At 36.7% G+C, this 20837-nt stretch overlaps 2 protein-coding genes and 1 pseudogene across 6 annotated transcripts in view; 1 reads left to right on the top strand and 2 right to left on the bottom strand.

Annotated features, from left to right (window-relative positions):
- Positions 1-7172, top strand: part of thraa (thyroid hormone receptor alpha a) — a 42949-nt gene extending 35777 nt beyond the window's left edge. For all 5 annotated transcript variants that reach the window (XM_016293354.1, XM_016293351.1, XM_016293350.1 and 2 more), the window contains 3 exons: positions 1247-1390; positions 1957-2215; positions 5678-7172. In XM_016293354.1, coding sequence (XP_016148840.1) covers positions 1247-1390; positions 1957-2215; positions 5678-5928 — 654 coding nt within the window. In that variant the 3' untranslated portion in view covers positions 5929-7172. The remainder of the gene's footprint in view (positions 1-1246; positions 1391-1956; positions 2216-5677) is intronic.
- A 5864-nt stretch (positions 7173-13036) lies between these two features.
- On the bottom strand, positions 13037-17537 carry LOC107601248 (dual specificity protein phosphatase 3-like; annotated as a pseudogene).
- A 1938-nt stretch (positions 17538-19475) lies between these two features.
- The window catches only part of LOC107601219 (homeobox protein Dlx4a-like), a 31889-nt gene continuing 30527 nt past the window's right edge, over positions 19476-20837 (bottom strand). The window contains exon 3 of the mRNA XM_016293311.1: positions 19476-19987. Within this exon, the coding sequence (XP_016148797.1) occupies positions 19739-19987 (249 nt within the window). The 3' untranslated portion in view covers positions 19476-19738. The remainder of the gene's footprint in view (positions 19988-20837) is intronic.

The raw sequence follows: 20837 nt of genomic DNA, 5'->3' as shown, positions 1-20837 counted from the left end.
GAACGAAAAACGAAAATTTAAGCTGAATTCTCGTTTTTCGTTTTTTGGGAATAAAACAAAAACACGAAAAAGGAGCCGTTTTCTCATTTTTCTACTTTCAATATTAAATAAAAAAATGAATGATCGAATGATACACGGATTGTAAACGTAGCCTTAGAATGAGTTGAGAAGTATAAACAAATTAAAAATCAAAACAAAAAGTCTGGGGTCATTTTGTAATTGTTTTTTTAAAAAGTCTTTTATAATCAAAATTTTTCCAAAACACGAAAAACGAGAATTCAGCTTAAATTTTTGTTTTTCATTCTTGGGTGGAAAAATGAATAAACAGCTTGAATATTCGATTTCTACACGTGGGCGGGAATTAAACGCCCCTTTCTGCTGATTGGTCAGCCGAAGATCAAACCGTACCATCATCAGTTCTTCTGCAGTATCATGCAGCAGAATAATAGTCCTCCACTGCTGCAGTTGTACGGATTCTTAACGCATTTATTGCAACTACATTTCATATGTTTTTTGAAAACATATGAAATGTATGTTTTCAAGTTTTCTAAGTTATACTTATTATAACTTAAGTCATTTTGTAATTGTTTTTTTAAAAAGTCTTTTATAATCAAAATACGAGGAAATACAGTAAAAACAGTAATACTGTGAAATTACTGTTTTCCGTTTTAATGTTTAAAAATGTAATGTATTCCTGTGATGCAAAGCTGAATTGTCAGCATCATTACTCCAGTCTTCAGTGTCACATGATCCTTCAGAAATCATTCTAATATACTGATTTACTGCTCAAGAAACATTTCTTATTATTATCAATGTTGAAAACACTTGTGCTGCTTAATATTTTTGTGGAAATGTTGTTAATTTTTCAGGATTCTTTGATAAATAGAAAGTTTAAAAGAACAATATGTATTTGACGTTTTTGTAACATTATAAATGTCAACACTGTCACTTTTGATGCAACTTAATGCATCCTTGCTGAATAAAATATTAACTTATTTCAAATAAAAAATAACTGACCCCAAACTATTTTAGTGTTTTAAAATAGTTGGCTAGTAATTTAGTTATTTACTTTTTTTACAAAAACATACATAATCTCACTTATACAAATATTGGTAAAATGAAATGTATTTCTTATGGTGTGGGCAGTAAATATGTTAAAAATGTGAAAAGCAGGGGAAAAAAATCAATAGCATCATCTGTCAGATTGTTTTTTCAATCTAAACCTCTATATTGGTTTGTCTTTCAGCCAGAAGACATCGGGCAGTCTCCAGCCCCCACATCAGACAACGACAAAGTGGACCTGGAGGCCTTCAGTGAGTTCACCAAGATCATCACCCCTGCCATCACACGAGTTGTGGACTTTGCCAAAAAGCTGCCCATGTTCTCTGAGGTCAGTGTCTGTGTTTTCAAATACTGCACATGAACGTCTCCGTTCTCCACCGCGCCTGAAAAAGCCCCTCCGCTGCTGATGCTTATTCCATAAATTCACATTTTCATAAACAGCACGGTGCTGCATTATTACATCAGTTGTCAGAGACCGCTGTGAAAGAGCAATTATGTGCTCAGCTCCAGCTGTCACTGTACTTTCTGAACCAAAACGGCATGCCTGTGCTTGTGTGTGAATGAAAAAGGCTGCCTTGCTACCGCATTTGAGTAATGGCCTTATTAAAACATTGGCTGTGATTACAGGCTGTTGCTGTGCTTTGAATCGCTTGTTATTTTGCCACTCTAATCGCTCATGTGAACACATAATGATCACAAATCATCAGTTGTTGACTTGCTACATTGAAGCCTCTAGTTAGAAGCCTCTAAGGGAGATATTTGATTGTGCTAGGAATCTCAAAAAACTATTTAAAAGACAGCAATCAAATAGTGGTCCGTCCTTGTTTTTGAGCCTTGATTAATATCATGCAAACAGGAATCATTTGTGCTTTATTGTCTTCCACTGGTGTCCAGCTCCCCTGTGAAGACCAGATCATCCTGCTGAAAGGCTGCTGTATGGAGATCATGTCGTTGCGCGCAGCGGTACGGTACGACCCGGAGAGCGAGACGCTGACCCTGAGCGGGGAGATGGCTGTCAGTCGAGAGCAGCTGAAGAACGGAGGGTTAGGAGTGGTGTCTGATGCCATCTTTGATTTGGGCAAGAGCCTGTCACAGTTCAACCTGGATGACTCAGAGGTGGCGCTGCTGCAGGCTGTACTGCTCATGAGCTCAGGTGAGATGGACTGACAGCTGCTACAGCCATATGTGTGTCTTATGAAGATCCTGTCATCATTTACTCACCTTCATGTTGTTTCAAACCTCTTCTCCCATTGAACACAAATGGATAATTTTTAAATACGAAATTTTAAAAGTTATTGTTCACTGATCATCTTGTCCTCCGCTGCAGCTTTCAGAACAAAAACATTGATGTACGTTTGACAAGACACACACAAACTAATGAATTGGGAAGGAGGTTTATCAGTGAATAATAACTTTCTGTTGGTTCCTCACAATTCGTCTGTATAACCTTTCATTTTCAAGTGCTTAAAATACAGTACCATTCAAACGTTTGGGGTCAGTAAGATTTTTTTATGAAGAAATCAAAATTGTATTCAGCAAGGATACATTAAATTGATCAAAAGTGAGAGTAAAGACTTTTATAATGTTTAATTATCTGTTTAATTTCAAATGTATTTTATTTTAAATTATTTATTTTATAATGTTTGTTTGCTTGTTTGTTTGTTTATTTATATATGTGACCCTGGACCACATTGTCCACTGGACAATATTTGGCCGAGATACAACTATTTGAAGATCTGGAATCTGAGGGTGCAAAAAAATTCTAAATATTGAGAAAATCGCCTTTAAAGTTGTCCAAATGAAGTTCTTAGCAATGCATATTACTAATCAAAAATGAAGTTTTGATATATTTACGGTAGGAAATTTACAAAATATCTTTCTCGAACATGATCTTTACTTAATATCCTAATGATTTTTGGCATAAAAGAAAAATCAATCATTTTTACCCATACAATGTATTTTTGGCTATTGCTACAAATATACCCCAGCGACTTAAGACTGCTTTTGTGCTCCAGGGTCACATATATTTATTTCAAATAAATGCCATTCTTTTGAACTTTCTATTAATTAAGGAATTTTGAATAAATGTATTACCGTTTCCGCCCATGTTCTCTGAGGTCAGTGTCTGTGTTTTCAAATACTGCACATGAACGTCTCCGTTCTCCACCGCGCCTGAAAAAGCCCCTCCGCTGCTGATGCTTATTCCATAAATTCACATTTTCATAAACAGCACGGTGCTGCATTATTACATCAGTTGTCAGAGACCGCTGTGAAAGAGCAATTATGTGCTCAGCTCCAGCTGTCACTGTACTTTCTGAACCAAAACGGCATGCCTGTGCTTGTGTGTGAATGAAAAAGGCTGCCTTGCTACCGCATTTGAGTAATGGCCTTATTAAAACATTGGCTGTGATTACAGGCTGTTGCTGTGCTTTGAATCGCTTGTTATTTTGCCACTCTAATCGCTCATGTGAACACATAATGATCACAAATCATCAGTTGTTGACTTGCTACATTGAAGCCTCTAGTTAGAAGCCTCTAAGGGAGATATTTGATTGTGCTAGGAATCTCAAAAAACTATTTAAAAGACAGCAATCAAATAGTGGTCCGTCCTTGTTTTTGAGCCTTGATTAATATCATGCAAACAGGAATCATTTGTGCTTTATTGTCTTCCACTGGTGTCCAGCTCCCCTGTGAAGACCAGATCATCCTGCTGAAAGGCTGCTGTATGGAGATCATGTCGTTGCGCGCAGCGGTACGGTACGACCCGGAGAGCGAGACGCTGACCCTGAGCGGGGAGATGGCTGTCAGTCGAGAGCAGCTGAAGAACGGAGGGTTAGGAGTGGTGTCTGATGCCATCTTTGATTTGGGCAAGAGCCTGTCACAGTTCAACCTGGATGACTCAGAGGTGGCGCTGCTGCAGGCTGTACTGCTCATGAGCTCAGGTGAGATGGACTGACAGCTGCTACAGCCATATGTGTGTCTTATGAAGATCCTGTCATCATTTACTCACCTTCATGTTGTTTCAAACCTCTTCTCCCATTGAACACAAATGGATAATTTTTAAATACGAAATTTTAAAAGTTATTGTTCACTGATCATCTTGTCCTCCGCTGCAGCTTTCAGAACAAAAACATTGATGTACGTTTGACAAGACACACACAAACTAATGAATTGGGAAGGAGGTTTATCAGTGAATAATAACTTTCTGTTGGTTCCTCACAATTCGTCTGTATAACCTTTCATTTTCAAGTGCTTAAAATACAGTACCATTCAAACGTTTGGGGTCAGTAAGATTTTTTTATGAAGAAATCAAAATTGTATTCAGCAAGGATACATTAAATTGATCAAAAGTGAGAGTAAAGACTTTTATAATGTTTAATTATCTGTTTAATTTCAAATGTATTTTATTTTAAATTATTTATTTTATAATGTTTGTTTGCTTGTTTGTTTGTTTATTTATATATGTGACCCTGGACCACATTGTCCACTGGACAATATTTGGCCGAGATACAACTATTTGAAGATCTGGAATCTGAGGGTGCAAAAAAATTCTAAATATTGAGAAAATCGCCTTTAAAGTTGTCCAAATGAAGTTCTTAGCAATGCATATTACTAATCAAAAATGAAGTTTTGATATATTTACGGTAGGAAATTTACAAAATATCTTTCTCGAACATGATCTTTACTTAATATCCTAATGATTTTTGGCATAAAAGAAAAATCAATCATTTTTACCCATACAATGTATTTTTGGCTATTGCTACAAATATACCCCAGCGACTTAAGACTGCTTTTGTGCTCCAGGGTCACATATATTTATTTCAAATAAATGCCATTCTTTTGAACTTTCTATTAATTAAGGAATTTTGAATAAATGTATTACCGTTTCCACAAAAATATTAAACAGCACGGTTATTTTTAACATTCATAGATAGATAGATAGATAGATAGATTGCAATTTTAATAATGTAATAAATAAAAAGTTAATAAATCAGTTACATTTAAAATGTTACATTAGAAAAGTTATTTATAATTCTAGTCATAGTTCACAATATGTTTGTTTTACTGAATTTTGGATCAAATAAATGCTGCCTTGGTGAGCATTAGAGACTTTATTTGAAAACAAAAAAAAACCCAAACCTTTGAACTGTTCTGGATATGTAATCAGTTATGTTTTCTTTAATATTGCGTTTACTGCTAAATGGCACCATCTAGTGGATAAAAAAAAAATCACAGCCAAAATATCTTATTTAAAATATTTCATAATAATTAACCTTTTTATGTAACATCCATTCATGCTCAAGTGAGATGCATTACAGATATGCTTGATGTATAACATTTTAAATATAATGGTAGTCTGCTAAATAAAACCTGTAATCCAATGATTATTTACTTACCACTTTACAAAAAACATTAATATAACCCTTATGAAATATTGATTTGTGTTCAGTGGGAAAAAATAACAACATGTAGGTTTGAAACCACACGAGAAGGATAAATTATGATTTTTCATTTAGTGGTGAACTAGTCCTGTATCCTTCCTTTAACTTTCCTGTTATGACCTCTGACAGTCTTGACAGTCATTTCAATATTAGTTTGATTTTCCGTTGCACAGATCGTTCCGGACTCACGTGTTTGGAAAAGATTGAGAAGTGTCAGGAGATGTACTTGTTAGCATTCGAGCACTACATCAACCATCGCAAGCACAACATCTCACACTTCTGGCCCAAGCTGCTGATGAAGGTGACGAACCTGCGCATGATCGGCGCCTGTCATGCCAGCCGCTTCCTGCACATGAAAGTGGAGTGTCCCACAGAACTCTTCCCCCCGCTCTTCCTAGAGGTCTTCGAGGATCAGGAGGTGTGACCGAGAGCCACAGGGGAACTCGGGGAGGGAAAACTGATCGTGAATTTGTTTTCGCAAAGCATTTGTTTTTTGCATCCTCATGCAACGCCGAGCTGGAACATGCACCGCCAGCTTTGTCTAGGATATGTTTTGGGTTGTCGGCCTCCATATCTTTCGACCCTACAGTCACTTGCCATTCAGATTTCTCCCACAGACGGACAAAAAGCTAGCATGCATCAACCTACCTCTCGTACCGACATACCTCCCAACCTCAGAAGGAGCTTATTTTAAAAGCGTGACAAAGAAACCCACACATTCAAAAGCTATTTCATAACCTATTTCGGAAATGCTAGCTGTTGTTGTAAGTACAGAGGAAACGTCTATGAGCAACATCGAACACCTACATTTGGGCTCTACACGATTAACCTAATTTTCCTCTGATTACAGTAGTATTTCAGCATTCATCTTCCTCTTTGCACGCATAGAATATCTCCTTTGTGAACATAACTACCTGTGTGCACTTGTACATACGTTAATATGTTGTGTGAACTTCTCGAACCTCATATACACCAGCATACAGACATACATGTAGCAACATGTCCATACATGTATGTATGCGTACTATTCTGCCTGCATTAACCCATTTATCTTCTTACAATGCAGCGTCTACAGTTCTCACATACCTTCCTATCTACCATATCCACTTGCATGTTACTTAAGCTCAACATTTTGTGACCTCATTTTCTGAATAGTCTCTTGTCGCTTTCTGGTGTGTGACCGATATAGCTGTGGTGGGGTATTTCCTCCTGTATTCATCTGTCCTAGTGTTGTCCGTTTGGGCAGACAGATTGATGTACATATGTATTAAGCCATATGCTGTGGTTTGAGACGCATCCATCTCCATATTATGGACTTCAGATCGCTCATTGTGCTCCAATTGACCTGGCTCATCAGATGGTAGAACCATATGGTATTACATAGAACTTCAGAGGTATTCTGGTATTCTGGGATTATATCCAAAAAAACATGGTAGTGTCATGGTACTTATTTTAGGGGAATATTACCCCTGAAATCCATCCATCATACCACTTATGTGGACAAATTAGAAGTACAGGGTGGTAAATGATTCCTGAAAATCAGAATTTGACAGATGATAACAAAAACAGGAACTAAGGGTTAGAGCATAAGAGTAATAGGTTACATTGGGGCTAAACATCAAAATAACTACTTCAACAAAAGGCGTTGAACAATTTTCTGTTTATTTAATTGTGTTGTATGGAAATATGATTAAATACTAAAATTATTTTAGTATCGTATTTAAAAATGTATTTTTGCTACATTGTTTCACACATTAATCTCCATTTTTATTGGAGCAGTCAATTCAAAACTCAAAATTTGAAAATTCTGTCAACATTTACTCACCCTAAAGTTGTTCCAAATCTCAAGTTGTTCCTGTTGAGCACAAAATAAGGGCCCTCCTTTTCAACAGTGTGTACGCACAGATGTGTGCGTACACACAGTTTCACACAAAGCGTGTGATCTAACAACTTGTACTTATATGCAGGAATGTGTGTAAATATTGTGGAAGGACAAAATATAGAAACTTTTCTACGCACTGTTGATAAATGAGGCCCCAGATATTTTGGAGAATGTTAGTAACCAAACAGTTGACGGTATCCATTGACTTCCATAGTATGGGGGAAAAATACTCTGGACCATCAACTGTTTGGATACCAGCATTCTCCAAAATATCTTCTTTTGTGTTTGACAAAAGAAACTCATACAGGTTTTCAACAAATGGAAGGTGAGCAAATGATGACAGAATTAAAATTTTTGTGTGAACTGTCCGTTTAAATCAAACAAAAAAAGCTTCAAGATAAATCACAACATTTCAAACTGCAGTTTGATCAGTTAATGACATCAGAGCTCATTGTAGGTTTGTTGTGAAATGTTTATACAGAATTACAGTTAGCATGAAATGCAAATTCACCACATCTGTTTTCTAAATGCACGTTATTGATGATTTTGTGATCTATTCATTTGTGCATATATGCATTTTTGGCACTGTGTTTAATCAAAATCATATACACTCAGATGTATGTCACAATACAGAAGAAAAGATATGTTGCTACTTTCATTTTATCACAAGTATTTACCTAATACAAATTTGACCTAATACCTAATACTAATTGCTAGTTTTAAATTTAATCACCTTCAACAAAACTGAAAATCAAGTTTTTGTTGCAAAATATATTATATAATTTCAGGGATTCTCATTAGATACATCTGCAACATTTACAATAAAAAAAAAACCCGAAATGACTTCAAATAAACCTTATTTATTTTGCAGTGCATAGCAACAAACAGGTCCTTCGGGAAGTTCTGTAGTTGTGTTTGTGGATATTCATTGTCTGGAGAGGGAAATTAAATATATTATATAATTTCAGGGATTCTCATTAGATACATCTGCAACATTTACAATAAAAAAAAAACCCCGAAATGACTTCAAATAAACCTTATTTATTTTGCAGTGCATAGCAACAAACAGGTCCTTCGGGAAGTTCTGTAGTTGTGTTTGTGGATATTCATTGTCTGGAGAGGGAAATGAAAAATAGAAAGGACTTTTAGCCCCATTGTACCCTACGTCTTTGCCGATTTTGAAAGTAGAGAACTTACAATCGCCACAACCTTCTTGCAAGAGGAAATTAAATGAGTGTCACTTACCTCTCCATGTCTTCAAACAGACTCTACCTCACCCCTCATCTGTGTATCACAGTCTACAAAGCACTTTTTTTCCACTCACCTGCTCACGCATATATTCCTGCTTAAACCTGTACATAAACATGCACACATTTACACTAAAAAGTCACATACGTGTGATAGCAACCTCTCTCATGTGTGTGTATACTGCGTTCCCTTTCACTTGTGATGTGGGACCAAGTGTCAGTCTTATTCCCTAATTCTGAGGACAGTAAGAATGTGCCGGACTGCATGAATTTCACTGTGCTGTGACCGAGCTAACAGATTGCTTAGCACATTATTTTGCTTTAAGCAAGTGCTGGAGAAGCAGCACAGGAAGATGGCTCCTGAGTAACACAAACCTCATATTTTGTCAGCCCAGTACTGTGGTCCCTGTTCCTCCAAACCTGACCTGTTCATGTGCGCCCATACATCTCACACAAGAACTTTACATGAACTCTTCCCCAGCAAAGGACACAGCCAGACCCCCAAAGTAGTTTAACCAGATGCATAGACGCATAGCAGGGTTTCAATGTCCTTTTTGACTGATACGGTGTCAGTTTGGCTCCAGGAAGTGACACGCAGCCTCCATTTAAAGTGACACAGAGGAACAAAAGGGCAAAAAGGACAGTCTCACTGTGACTAGCTAAACTCAGGCACGGAGCTCCCATGAGGCCATGCATCTGACTCAGGCTCAATCTAACCCACCAGCACTGCAGACATGCACTGCCCACAGTCACAATCTACTGCACCAGCAAGGGTCAGCTCAGCTGAGCCCTGCACACAGACCCTGTTCTTGATAACGGGGAATCGGGAAGCCATTTGTTTTGCTGGACGTCCAAACCTGGTTTACAGCACTTTTATTAGAACATAATTCAGTCCTTTACACCTAGCCAGATCATGAATATGTTGATTGAGACTTTGACTCTTAAAGGGGTCATATCATGATATTTTGAAATAAAAGTTCATTGTACTATGACATCAGACTGTAACTTCCAGAACTTCTTCCCTTGTCCAAATTTAAAGGGCATTTACTGAAACTACACAGCAAAAATGTATTTTTCTGAATAATAATGACCACCAACATTTACATATTAGCAATTCTTATTTTGTGTCCACTCAAAATGACCAAGTAGGATAGGTAATATTATTGTTAAAACACCAGCAGGACTGACGATTGGAGTAAAATGTTGGATATTGCGTCAAACTTTGTGCTTTTCCTGGCTGTGTGTAGCACCTACCGCTCTGCAGATCTTATGGGATCCCAGTGTTGAAGGAATAATTCACCCAAAAATGACAATTCTGTCGCCATTTACTCATTCTCATGTTGTTCCAAATCCAAAGACTTTTGTTTATCTTTAAATACAAATGAGGATATTTTTAATATATTCTCCTATTTTTTGTCCATTTACTTAAAGTCCACGCAATCGAAGGTTTGACACATCAAAAAGTACAGAGAATCTACATGAATCAAGCAGTTTAAATCACATCTTCTATAGAGACACAAGTGCTTTATATGTTAATTTAGTATTTTGTTGTTCAAATACGAACATATATATCATCAAATATGGTTTTTACCATTTTCTGTAAGAAAAAATAAATAGTAAAAAAAAAGGGTGGGAAAGGGAAAAATACTGCAAGGACAATATCCCTTAAATTAAATTTATGATAACACGATTTTCATTTTTGGGTGAAATATTCCTTTAAGAAACATCATCTTTAAGGTTTCAGTGCACATTTCAGAGCAGATTGGATCCAGTTTACAGATGCGTAGAGCAAAGCCCTGTTGCTCATTTCACATGGAAATAAACTGTTTATGACTTAAAGGCAAAAAAGCCTGTTCAATGTTGAAGATCAGCAACAAGATGTAAAAACAGCAAAAAATTATAAGTGGACCTCATGGGAAAAATGTTAAACAATGATAATAATACAATGTATGATATGACTCCTTTAATAGATCTTAAGAAGGGCATAGTCTTCTCAACAGCCCTCTGGAAAATTCGCACGCACCAAGAAATCCCATGTCAGCTACATGTCCACAGTCTGCAATGTAGCAAGCCATATTTGAGGTCCAAAATTTCAAGTGTGAAAAGAAGACCCTGTCCATCTTCTGATGAGGAATGTAAAAAAAAAAAAAAAAGACAAAGCACTCTTTAGTCAGAATACTTGCTGTTTTTTTATGCTGAGTGGACATAACATATTTGCAGGCTGTGAATTTTAAGTGAGCCGATTGTGACAAGCAATTGTTCGAACAGAGCAAAACTAAAGTTCATTTCAGACACTGTGCTTTGCTGTACATGTTTTTGAATCTGAACTGTACTGTGGGTGTTGTAAGTGCTCAGCCATCGTGCTTCTCATGTGTTTAGTTGGTTTGACACACTTCATTACTATTTACTCTGTCTGTCTCCAATATCAAGATTCTCTTGTAGTGATTTGATGATGAACACTTCTGTTATTTCAAACCTTCATACCTCACATGAACGATATAAGAGGATGAGTTCAACATAGACTTATTAATGTCACATTTATGTCAAATACACAGCAGTTTTCACTACTCCAGTATCTTAGACTGCCATAATGCGATCAGGCTGGATTGAATGGCTTGACAGTTTGGAAACAAGATGCTAAGATTTTTATCCAGTCAGAAAGAGACACATCTGCAGCAGATCTGTGTTTCTTTGAGAGATAATCCATCGTCGCCAGTACCTCAATCTCCAGTATTCAACAGGGTCTAACACACAACAGGACCTCACACACTTACTTTAAGAAACCATCCTCATCCTCACCGCAGGAACCTCACTGGCTATTGTTTTGTAAACCTATTCAGTGCAATAGACCAGGGGTACAGAACTCAGTTTATTTCCAACCCTGCACCAACACATATACAATGGCGTTTTCAAATAAGCCTGAAGGACTTGATCAGCTGGATCAGGTGTGTTTAATTGGAGCTTAACTCTGCAGGGCTGTGGACCTCCAGAAACAGTTCTGCACCCCTGTAACAGACCGCAATTTTATGTTTGATAAGTGATATATAGCTATATTTTTCTTCTTTAAAAATGATTTTATCTGCACTATCTATCACAAATAGCTCTGTATAATGACAAAGACAATGATGCTTGCACAAATGTTTGTCTGTGTCATTTTCTTGCTCGTAAAGCAAAGTCTATGTGCTTTTACTCGATTTTGAACACTATGCTTATACGGGAAGTTGTTAAGGTGCCCTCTCCTTTGTGGGTCAGTGATACACCATCTAGTCCAGTGATGCAGAATTGCTGATAAATCATCCTTTGTAGCATTGTACATTATCCTTCTATGAAACTGCCCTGTACCAACCTGTAATGGATGTGAAAGGCCTGTGAGGTTTTCCCCCTACAATGCCTCTGTTCAGTGGGTGCAATGTAGACTATGTGTTTTCTTCTTTTTTTATATTTCAACTTTATTTGAAGAAAATTCAACAATTTTAACTGATTCTCAAATCTTTTTTTTTTTTATAAAGATGTTTGCTTTGAGCAATTATATTTGCATGTAGTAAAATTTTACAATTAAGGTCATATTTTCACATGCAGGAACCAAGTGAAAAATATTAATAAACAAATGTCCTATTTGCAGCTATACAATCAAAATATATGTGTGTTCAATACCGAAAGCAAAACGTGTGGGAGGGGTTTAAAAGTAACTCAGGTATGTGTGCTACTCTTCACTTTAAAAATGTTTAATAAATGATTGTTGTCTGTTGTAAAGACCTCTTGTGTTTGATTATTTGTGACAAAACTGTAATTATCATTGGCTACTCAAAGAGGGCTTACTGTAACTGATACCACAGCACAAAACAAGTAGCTATAGCCAGAAAGGCAGGTTAGATTTAATAGCAAATAAATACCAGGAATTTATATGTGTCAGAGCAGCTATGATGTTTATATAGAGAGAAAAAAATTAACTTAAATGATTTTAGCAAATGGCTGCAATATAACAAAGAGTGAAAAATTTATGGGGGTCTGAATACTTTCCGTACCCACTGTATATGTTTGAATTTTAAAGGAATAGTTCACCCAAAAATGAACATTTTGTCATCATTTACTCACACTCATGTTGTTCCAAACATGTATGAGCTTCTTTCTTATGTTGAACATAAAATAAGATATTTTGAAGAATGCTGGTAATCAAACAGTTGATGGTCCCCATTGGCTTCCATATATTTCTATCACTACTATTGAAGTCAAATGGGTACCAACAACGGTTTGGTTCTTCAAAATTCTTCAAAATATCTTCTGTTGTGTTCAACATAAGAATGAAAATCACACAGATCACACAACGACATGAGGGTGAGTAAATTATGACAATTTTTGGGTGAACTATTCCTTTAATTTGACACTTTGTAGGCCACTGCATAAACTATGATCACCAGTCCCACTAGAGGGCAGAAGATACTAATAAGATGATGAAAACAGAACCGACTTGACAACTAACTGCTAACATTTAGATAAAAAAAACAGATTAACTGAAAATTGTAAACATTTATTTAGTTATTATTCACTTCAAATTTATATATTTGGGTTATATGTTTAGTTATTATCAACACACAGCCTTCCTTCCTTCCAGCCTGTCGTTTAGCCTGCAGAGCTGTCGCAGGAATCCATCATTGGGCCCGATCTCCTGTTTCTCTCTCACTGTGGCCACAGCAGCTCGTACATCCATCCTGTGCTGCAGCATCAGGTGTGCGATAACTAGTGCAGCCGAACGACTGTAGCCTTTCTGACAGCTCACATACACTTTACCTACAAGAAAAATGAGAGACTGTGACTATTTTATGGGATAACATTGAGCGCAATATAGGCTATTCGATTCTCAAAGCATCTGTCAAGATTTTAAGGTCAAGACACCCTGCTGAAAAAAACAATAGAAACCATCAGAGAAATAGCCTACTAATGGTTTCCACTACAAATACCATCACAAACCATCAACTTTTAACCATTAAAACCATTTCCTGTCGTGTGTTTTGGTTTTGGGATAGGTTTTAACAAGCCAACAATAGAAGGCGACCAATTAGGCTACCAGTAAAGACCAACAGGGTTCACAGTTTCCATTAAAACCAATACTATTTCAATAACCAGTACAAATTCTGCCATGGTTTCTTTTTCTTTTTTTTCAGCAGGGCACTCAACATTGGGCGTGGAAAAAAGCAACAGAAAACGTAGGTATTTTATGAGTTGACGATTTCGTGTGAATATTAACGTATAGAATTGATGTGCATGAAAAGGTACGATTTTTAGAAAATCTAATCTAAATCGAATAATTCACTCAATATTAGTAGAAAAGCACTGCTTCATTCAAGCAAGAAACATTTCTGAAAGAGTTATTGAATAATTCACTCAATATTAGTAGAAAAACACTGATTCATTCAAGAAGTACTACGTGTGGCTTGGAAATGCTTTGTCTTCCTCTCGCGGACAAAAATACACAATAGCTATACTGCATCTAAAATGTAAGTTCACTTCTTGTTTACGCTAACAATCATGTTTTTGCTCTTACCGTTTTTTTTTTTATTTTTTATATACAATCGCTGACAATTTTTTCAATACTTTTAGCAATTTTCCTAAACTCTTAACGCAGTTAGCTCCACATTTGTCAGTGTTGGCAATACAATTAATGCATTTTCAACTGTATCATAAATGTTGTTTATTTTGCTCAAATAGCGTTAAATAAAGCTTATTTGTCAGGCTAGAGGAGCCAGCGCGCATGCGCAGTCCTAACCGCACGTCTCAGAGCGTTGACTGCTTCTATAGCAACCGGGACTTCGGCAGCTGCAGTGACGTTGACTTTACCGATTAGCGATTGGCTGTTCGATAGAGCGGCCATATTGAATGTTGCATTTTTTCCCCATTCAAAACAAGAGTGACAGTGGTTATAAGTAGTCCTCACAAATTTGATTGGTCGAACGGCGCTAGAAGGCTACTGAGACTTTTCACTGTCTGTATCACTCCGCTTGTTCGCCAATTCCCACTGCCCTTCTGCAGAGGAGGGCATTTTCCCGTAAATATGTTCTGCAGGTTACATATTACCAGTAAGTGGCAAGATGTTTCTTCATGAGCGAGGCACATTCATTCAAAAGTATGAGGGGCCGTATAGGCCATAATTATTGAAAAGCGTCTTACATACACGAGTGAAACGAAAAGATCAGCCTTAGTGAAATTCATATAAGCATAAGTGAAATAAGTAAATATTTCAGTAGATGATGAGAGCTAATTTCACTGGAAACGGAAGCTGTGTCAACACTTCCGTTTAATTTGGCGCGTCTCACAAACTCTTCAATGGCGTTTAGTCGTAAGTTGTCTGAAGCTATTAATAATATAAACAACATTTTACCGTCGTCAATGCAAACACTAGTGAAAACACTTATCAACCTTAGTGAAATTCATTCATATGCATAACTGAAAACCTCTTACATACACTAGTGAAAACACTTATCAAAAACAAAATTTTACCGTCGTCAAGTACAATTCCGAAAGTGGGATAAAACAGCGCGATGTTACAGAGCTCACGCCGTGGTGAGACTGACTCGACAGCGCTACCGAACTGACAGCGCGGACAGCAGCATAAAAAACACATTATTTTCCACATACTGTACATTATTGTTTCTCTTCTATGCCCCGCCATTCTGAAATGCGTCGATTTTTACAAAGCTCATCGGTCTGAAAAGGGATGTGTGGTGTGATTGGCCAGCTATCCAGCACATTGGGATTGGCCGAATACCTCAAGCGTGTGACGGAAATGTTATGCCCCTTACCATACTGTGATGCTGTCTCCCGGCACAGCGAGACAAAACCAATAAAAACCATTACAAACGAGGCATTTGTTGCATCCAGTGGGGACATAATTACGGATTATAATGACTTATACTGTCTTTTTACACGTTGCGTATCGAGCCGCGTAAACATCAAACCATGTCTGCATTTGTGATCTGAGAAATGACAAACAACAAGCGCTACTCTACACTGCTCAAAACTCGCGTTTGAATCGTCAGTGGCAAATTCTTTAAATATAAAAAATGTACTTACAGGCTATGAGTCAGAAGCGCCAGACTGTCCTTGCAAAGTTGGAACTGCCCCACTTTATAGAACAGCCTTTGAGCACAGACCCATTGTAGTCTACTCTACAGGTTCAGGAAACTGTCTTCCATAAAATGCGTCACACAGTGTCACACACGGCGGGCTAGAGTGAGCAGAGGCCGGCTTGAGTGAGCGGAGGCCGGTGAGCTTGAGAACGGCGTGGCCGGTGGATTCGACGAAGGAGCGTCCGGCAGGTTTGCAGCAACCACATGTGACGACCCTGGGCTGGACTCCGCTTCGTCCACGGTGAAAGCCGATCCAGCGATCCACAGCGCGAAGTTGATGTATTTCCTCAGCGACCAGCACGGATCAGTTCTAGGCATGCCGAAGCGGATATCGTCCTCTTTTGGAAGGCCAAACAAAGTAGTTTTGCTTTCACTAAACACACAGCATCTCCACAACATGGCGCCGGCGGCAACAACAATACTACAGCGAGAATAAACGTAACGCCTTCTTTCTTTGCGTGAACATTTCGGCGGTGTTATGCAAATCTTCCCACACAGTGACGTAGACATGTGGGGCCGTGTTTAAACGAGCAGTTTTAGGTAGGCGTGGACAAGTCTTAACTTTTATAAAGAACATCTCTTCGAATTTGAGACTTTAGTCTTTGCAACTTTACAGATCTTCTTTATGCACCAAGAGCTCCAATGCTCCAAAGAGAAAGGAAAACTTGAAATTGCATCATATGACCCCTTTAAGAAGATTGAGGATATTAAAGAGACCGTTTTCCCAAAAATGAAACTTCTGTCATAATTTATTAACCCTCATGTCATTCCAAACCTGCATGACTTTCTTTCTACTATGGAACATAAAAGATGATTTGAGAAATATCTGAGTATTTTTGGTTCATCATACAATAGAAGTCAGTTGTAACCAAAACAGTTTGGTTACCAACATTCTTCAAAATATCTTCTAGTTCTGCAAAAGAAAGAAGGTCATACAGGTTTGAAACGACATGAGGGTGAGTAAATGATGACAGAATTGACATTTTTGGGTGAACTATCCCTTTAACAGAATGCTTTATTAATAAGCATAGCTCTGAAGAACCAAATGCAATACCACTGCCGCTGAATGATGGATGAGAAAAAGATATTCATTTTAAGTACTTCTTTTTACCAAGACCCTTCAGACCTTGCATTGCCAAAGTTCTTTCAATGAAATTAGAAGCCTCTTCAAAATATACACTGAGGTCAAAATGGTCAGTGTCAAAGGCTGGTATCCCATGATAGATGATCCCCCTGTCTGCATAGAACTCTGCATCCGTGTTCACATGCATGTCCGATTGGCCTTCTGCAGCATTGAGGATGTGTGTCACTCCCAGCTGATGCAAACGTGTTACATTTGTAGCTACAGACCTGTAAAATAACAGCTACATCAATTCAAGTGATCTTTTTCACTCTCTCAGTCAGTGTGTGAAAGCATCAAGCATTAGAGGGTGTCCTTCACATATGGAAAATAGGCCATGTTTATTTAAAGGCTTGCCCTTGAGAATTTGCAACAGGATACATGAACATGTTTTGAATTTCAACTTATCAGATAAGAGAGGCTAAACTTATGATTGCAAAATGTAAATGTTTGTTGAGCACCGCTGCTATAATACTTATAATTAAGGGTATGAAAAAAGAATCCAGTAATGCCTAATCCATATATCTGGAGGCTATGTGAGGATTTACTCATTTCCTAGGAGTAGACTTCATTAAAATGTTTGGAGGGCATACAGAAGTCTCAGTTTTCATCTGTCAACAGATCATTGAGCTGCTGAACAGACACTTCATAGTCTGTCATGTTCAGCTCAAGATAAATTGCCTTTCAAGTAGAAAACGCTGTTTCTCAGGCCTCAGTGTTGATGTGATTTTCTGTAATCCAGTTCCATCTTCATTGTGGTGCCTTTTAGAGTAATAAATAATGGTCTAGTGTTTTCTGTCCAGTGGTCAGTATTCAACTCAACATAATTCTAAAGCGGTTCACATTAATCTGTTAGTTATTTTTTGTGTGTTAGGCCTAGAGAAAGTTAACTACAGCCAAACGCTTAAAGCTGATACCCTCTTTGTGTGTTTCAAACCACTAGATGGCATCAGACAGTCAACATATTCAACATGAATATAAATATAGCTTGGCTTTGAAAAATGTGACCCTGGAGCACAAAACCACTCATAAGGGTCAATTTCTCTGCTTTCCATTGATGTATGGTTTGTTAGGATAGGATAATATTTGGCGGAGATACAACTATTTGAAAATCTGGAATCTGAGGGTGCAAAAAAATCAAAATATTGAGAAAATCGCCTTTAAAGTTGTCCAATTGAAGTCCTTAGCAACGCATATTACTAATCAAAAATTAAGTTTTGATATTTACAGTAGGAAATTTACAAAATATCTTCATGGAACATGATCTTTACTTAATATCTTAATGATTTTTGGCATAAAAGAAAAATCGAGAATTTTGATAATTAATAATATATATTTTTTGGCTATTGCTACAAATATACCCCAGCGACTTAAGACTGGTTTTGTGCTCCAGGTTCACAAATTATATTTTTAGACTTTTGAGACTTTTAAATTAAATCCATTTGGCATGTTTACATGTCCTGTGGCGTGACATGCTATACTCCATCTAAAAAAATGTTAAACATCATTCTGTTAATTATTTTATAATTAATATGCATGCAACTTTATTTTTTTCATTTGAATTTATTTATTTATTTGTTTTGTGTTTATACTAGATTTTATTGTATAAAAATAAGAGACCACATGGAATAATTGTAGTTTTAAAAAATGAATTGACATTAAACTTGTAATAATAATTACAAAAAAATTAAATATAATTAAAATATAAATATATATATATATATATATATATATATATATATATAATTCCTAAAAAATGAATCTGAAATTCCTGACAATGAGGACATTATAACATTATATTAATAAAAGGGTCAAACTGAGATTTCAATACTAAAACTGTAAGGAAGAAAAAAATGCAATAGACTGATAAATAGTCAAGAAGAATGACTGAGGTTGCAGGCTTTGAAATACAGTATAGATGTACATGGCAATCAGACAATGGCATTTTATTCAAATTTACAAGAGTTTACAAAATCCACTTTTAGGTTAGGGTTGCTTATTCAGTCTTTAAAAAAAATCCACCACAAAAAAACCTGCAAGCAAAAATGTCAGTATTGTAAAACTTCATGAAGAAAATACTGGGGAGAAACTTGAAGAAAGTTTGGCTGTGAGTAAAAAGGGCTGGTGTGATCTGAAACAGAGCGAAATGGTCAGATCAGTAAAGGGTATACGAATACACTGTAGATTTTCCGAAACATCCCATCACATCATCTGAGTTCTGGCCATTGGGTCTTGATGATGACCAGGGTACCAGTGTCCAAAAGAGTTCATATATCCTCCAGAGTGCATGGGGGCACCTTTGGTTGACATGGAAACATCCCACAGGGGTGGCATTCCCGGTGAACACGGTGTTGCAGAAGCTGCTTGAAGGTGTTCTCCTTCTGGTCCACTTTATATATATATAATTCCTAAAAAATGAATCTGAAATTCCTGACAATGATATATTGAGGACATTATATTAATAAAAGGGTCAAACTGAGATTTCAATACTAAAACTGTAAGGAAGAAAAAAATGCAATAGACTGATAAATAGTCAAGAAGAATGACTGAGGTTGCAGGCTTTGAAATACAGTATAGATGTACATGGCAATCAGACAATGGCATTTTATTCAAATTTACAAGAGTTTACAAAATCCACTTTTAGGTTAGGGTTGCTTATTCAGTCTTTAAAAAAAATCCACCACAAAAAAACCTGCAAGCAAAAATGTCAGTATTGTAAAACTTCATGAAGAAAATACTGGGGAGAAACTTGAAGAAAGTTTGGCTGTGAGTAAAAAGGGCTGGTGTGATCTGAAACAGAGCGAAATGGTCAGATCAGTAAAGGGTATACGAATACACTGTAGATTTTCCGAAACATCCCATCACATCATCTGAGTTCTGGCCATTGGGTCTTGATGATGACCAGGGTACCAGTGTCCAAAAGAGTTCATATATCCTCCAGAGTGCATGGGGGCACCTTTGGTTGACATGGAAACATCCCACAGGGGTGGCATTCCCGGTGAACACGGTGTTGCAGAAGCTGCTTGAAGGTGTTCTCCTTCTGGTCCACTTGAGCCATGCTTCATGATCTTTTTGTACTTGGAACGTTTGTTCTGGAACCATATCTTTACCTGCAACATTTGCATTTGGATTAGCATTTGTTATTACAACACATGTTTTCATCTGTTTACAAGTATATGATGAACTTTTATTATTCATTACACAAAAGTCGAGCAAGATTGGAAGGAATTATAAAAATAAATGCAGAACAGTAAGCATTGTTTGGGTAGGATGCATGTATGGTGACATTTCAGACATTGACCGTACATTTTTAATAATAAAATATCAATGAAAAACATCAAATAGAAGGCCCCATGATGATACTGTATAAAGTTATCATCAAAATCAGGCATTCAAATAAACAGACTAAAATTCAGAGAAACACATAGACCACAAACATACTGCTCTAATTATGAACAATATACAATACAAATAAAAGTTTTAAAGTAGCTTTGGGCTTTTTGGTTGGTTTTTGCACTTTTTTAACACACATTTTTTTTGGCATGTTATGGCATCTCTTTTAAAAATGTTGAATGCACTTTGATGCATGTTCTGACCTCTGACTTATATTGAGCTTGAACATTTCAGAATTCCTTATGTGTTCTTTTGATTAAATGTGCATTAGTGAAAGGAATGTAAATATTTACTGCAATTGTTCCAAAGAAATTAAATGTCAATGTTCATCTATGTTTTTTAAAGGTGGGGTGCTTTAATACTAAACACAATAATGCTAAGTAGGATACTGTCAATTTTTAAATCAAATAAAAGAGCATTGTGCATGTTCTTCAATTTCCATGAGTCATTTTTCTCAAGTACTGTTAGAAAATAGAAACTTGTTGTGTGGGCAAATTACTAGTTCAGCCAGTTGAATGAACTTAACATAAGTAACATGAAATATTCTTTAAAAAAAAAAAAAAAAAA

This window comes from Sinocyclocheilus grahami, unplaced genomic scaffold, assembly GCF_001515645.1.
Source record: "Sinocyclocheilus grahami isolate Dianchi unplaced genomic scaffold, SAMN03320097.WGS_v1.1 scaffold302.1, whole genome shotgun sequence".
Taxonomy (NCBI): domain Eukaryota; kingdom Metazoa; phylum Chordata; class Actinopteri; order Cypriniformes; family Cyprinidae; genus Sinocyclocheilus; species Sinocyclocheilus grahami.
This window is presented reverse-complemented; position numbering and strand designations above follow the sequence as displayed.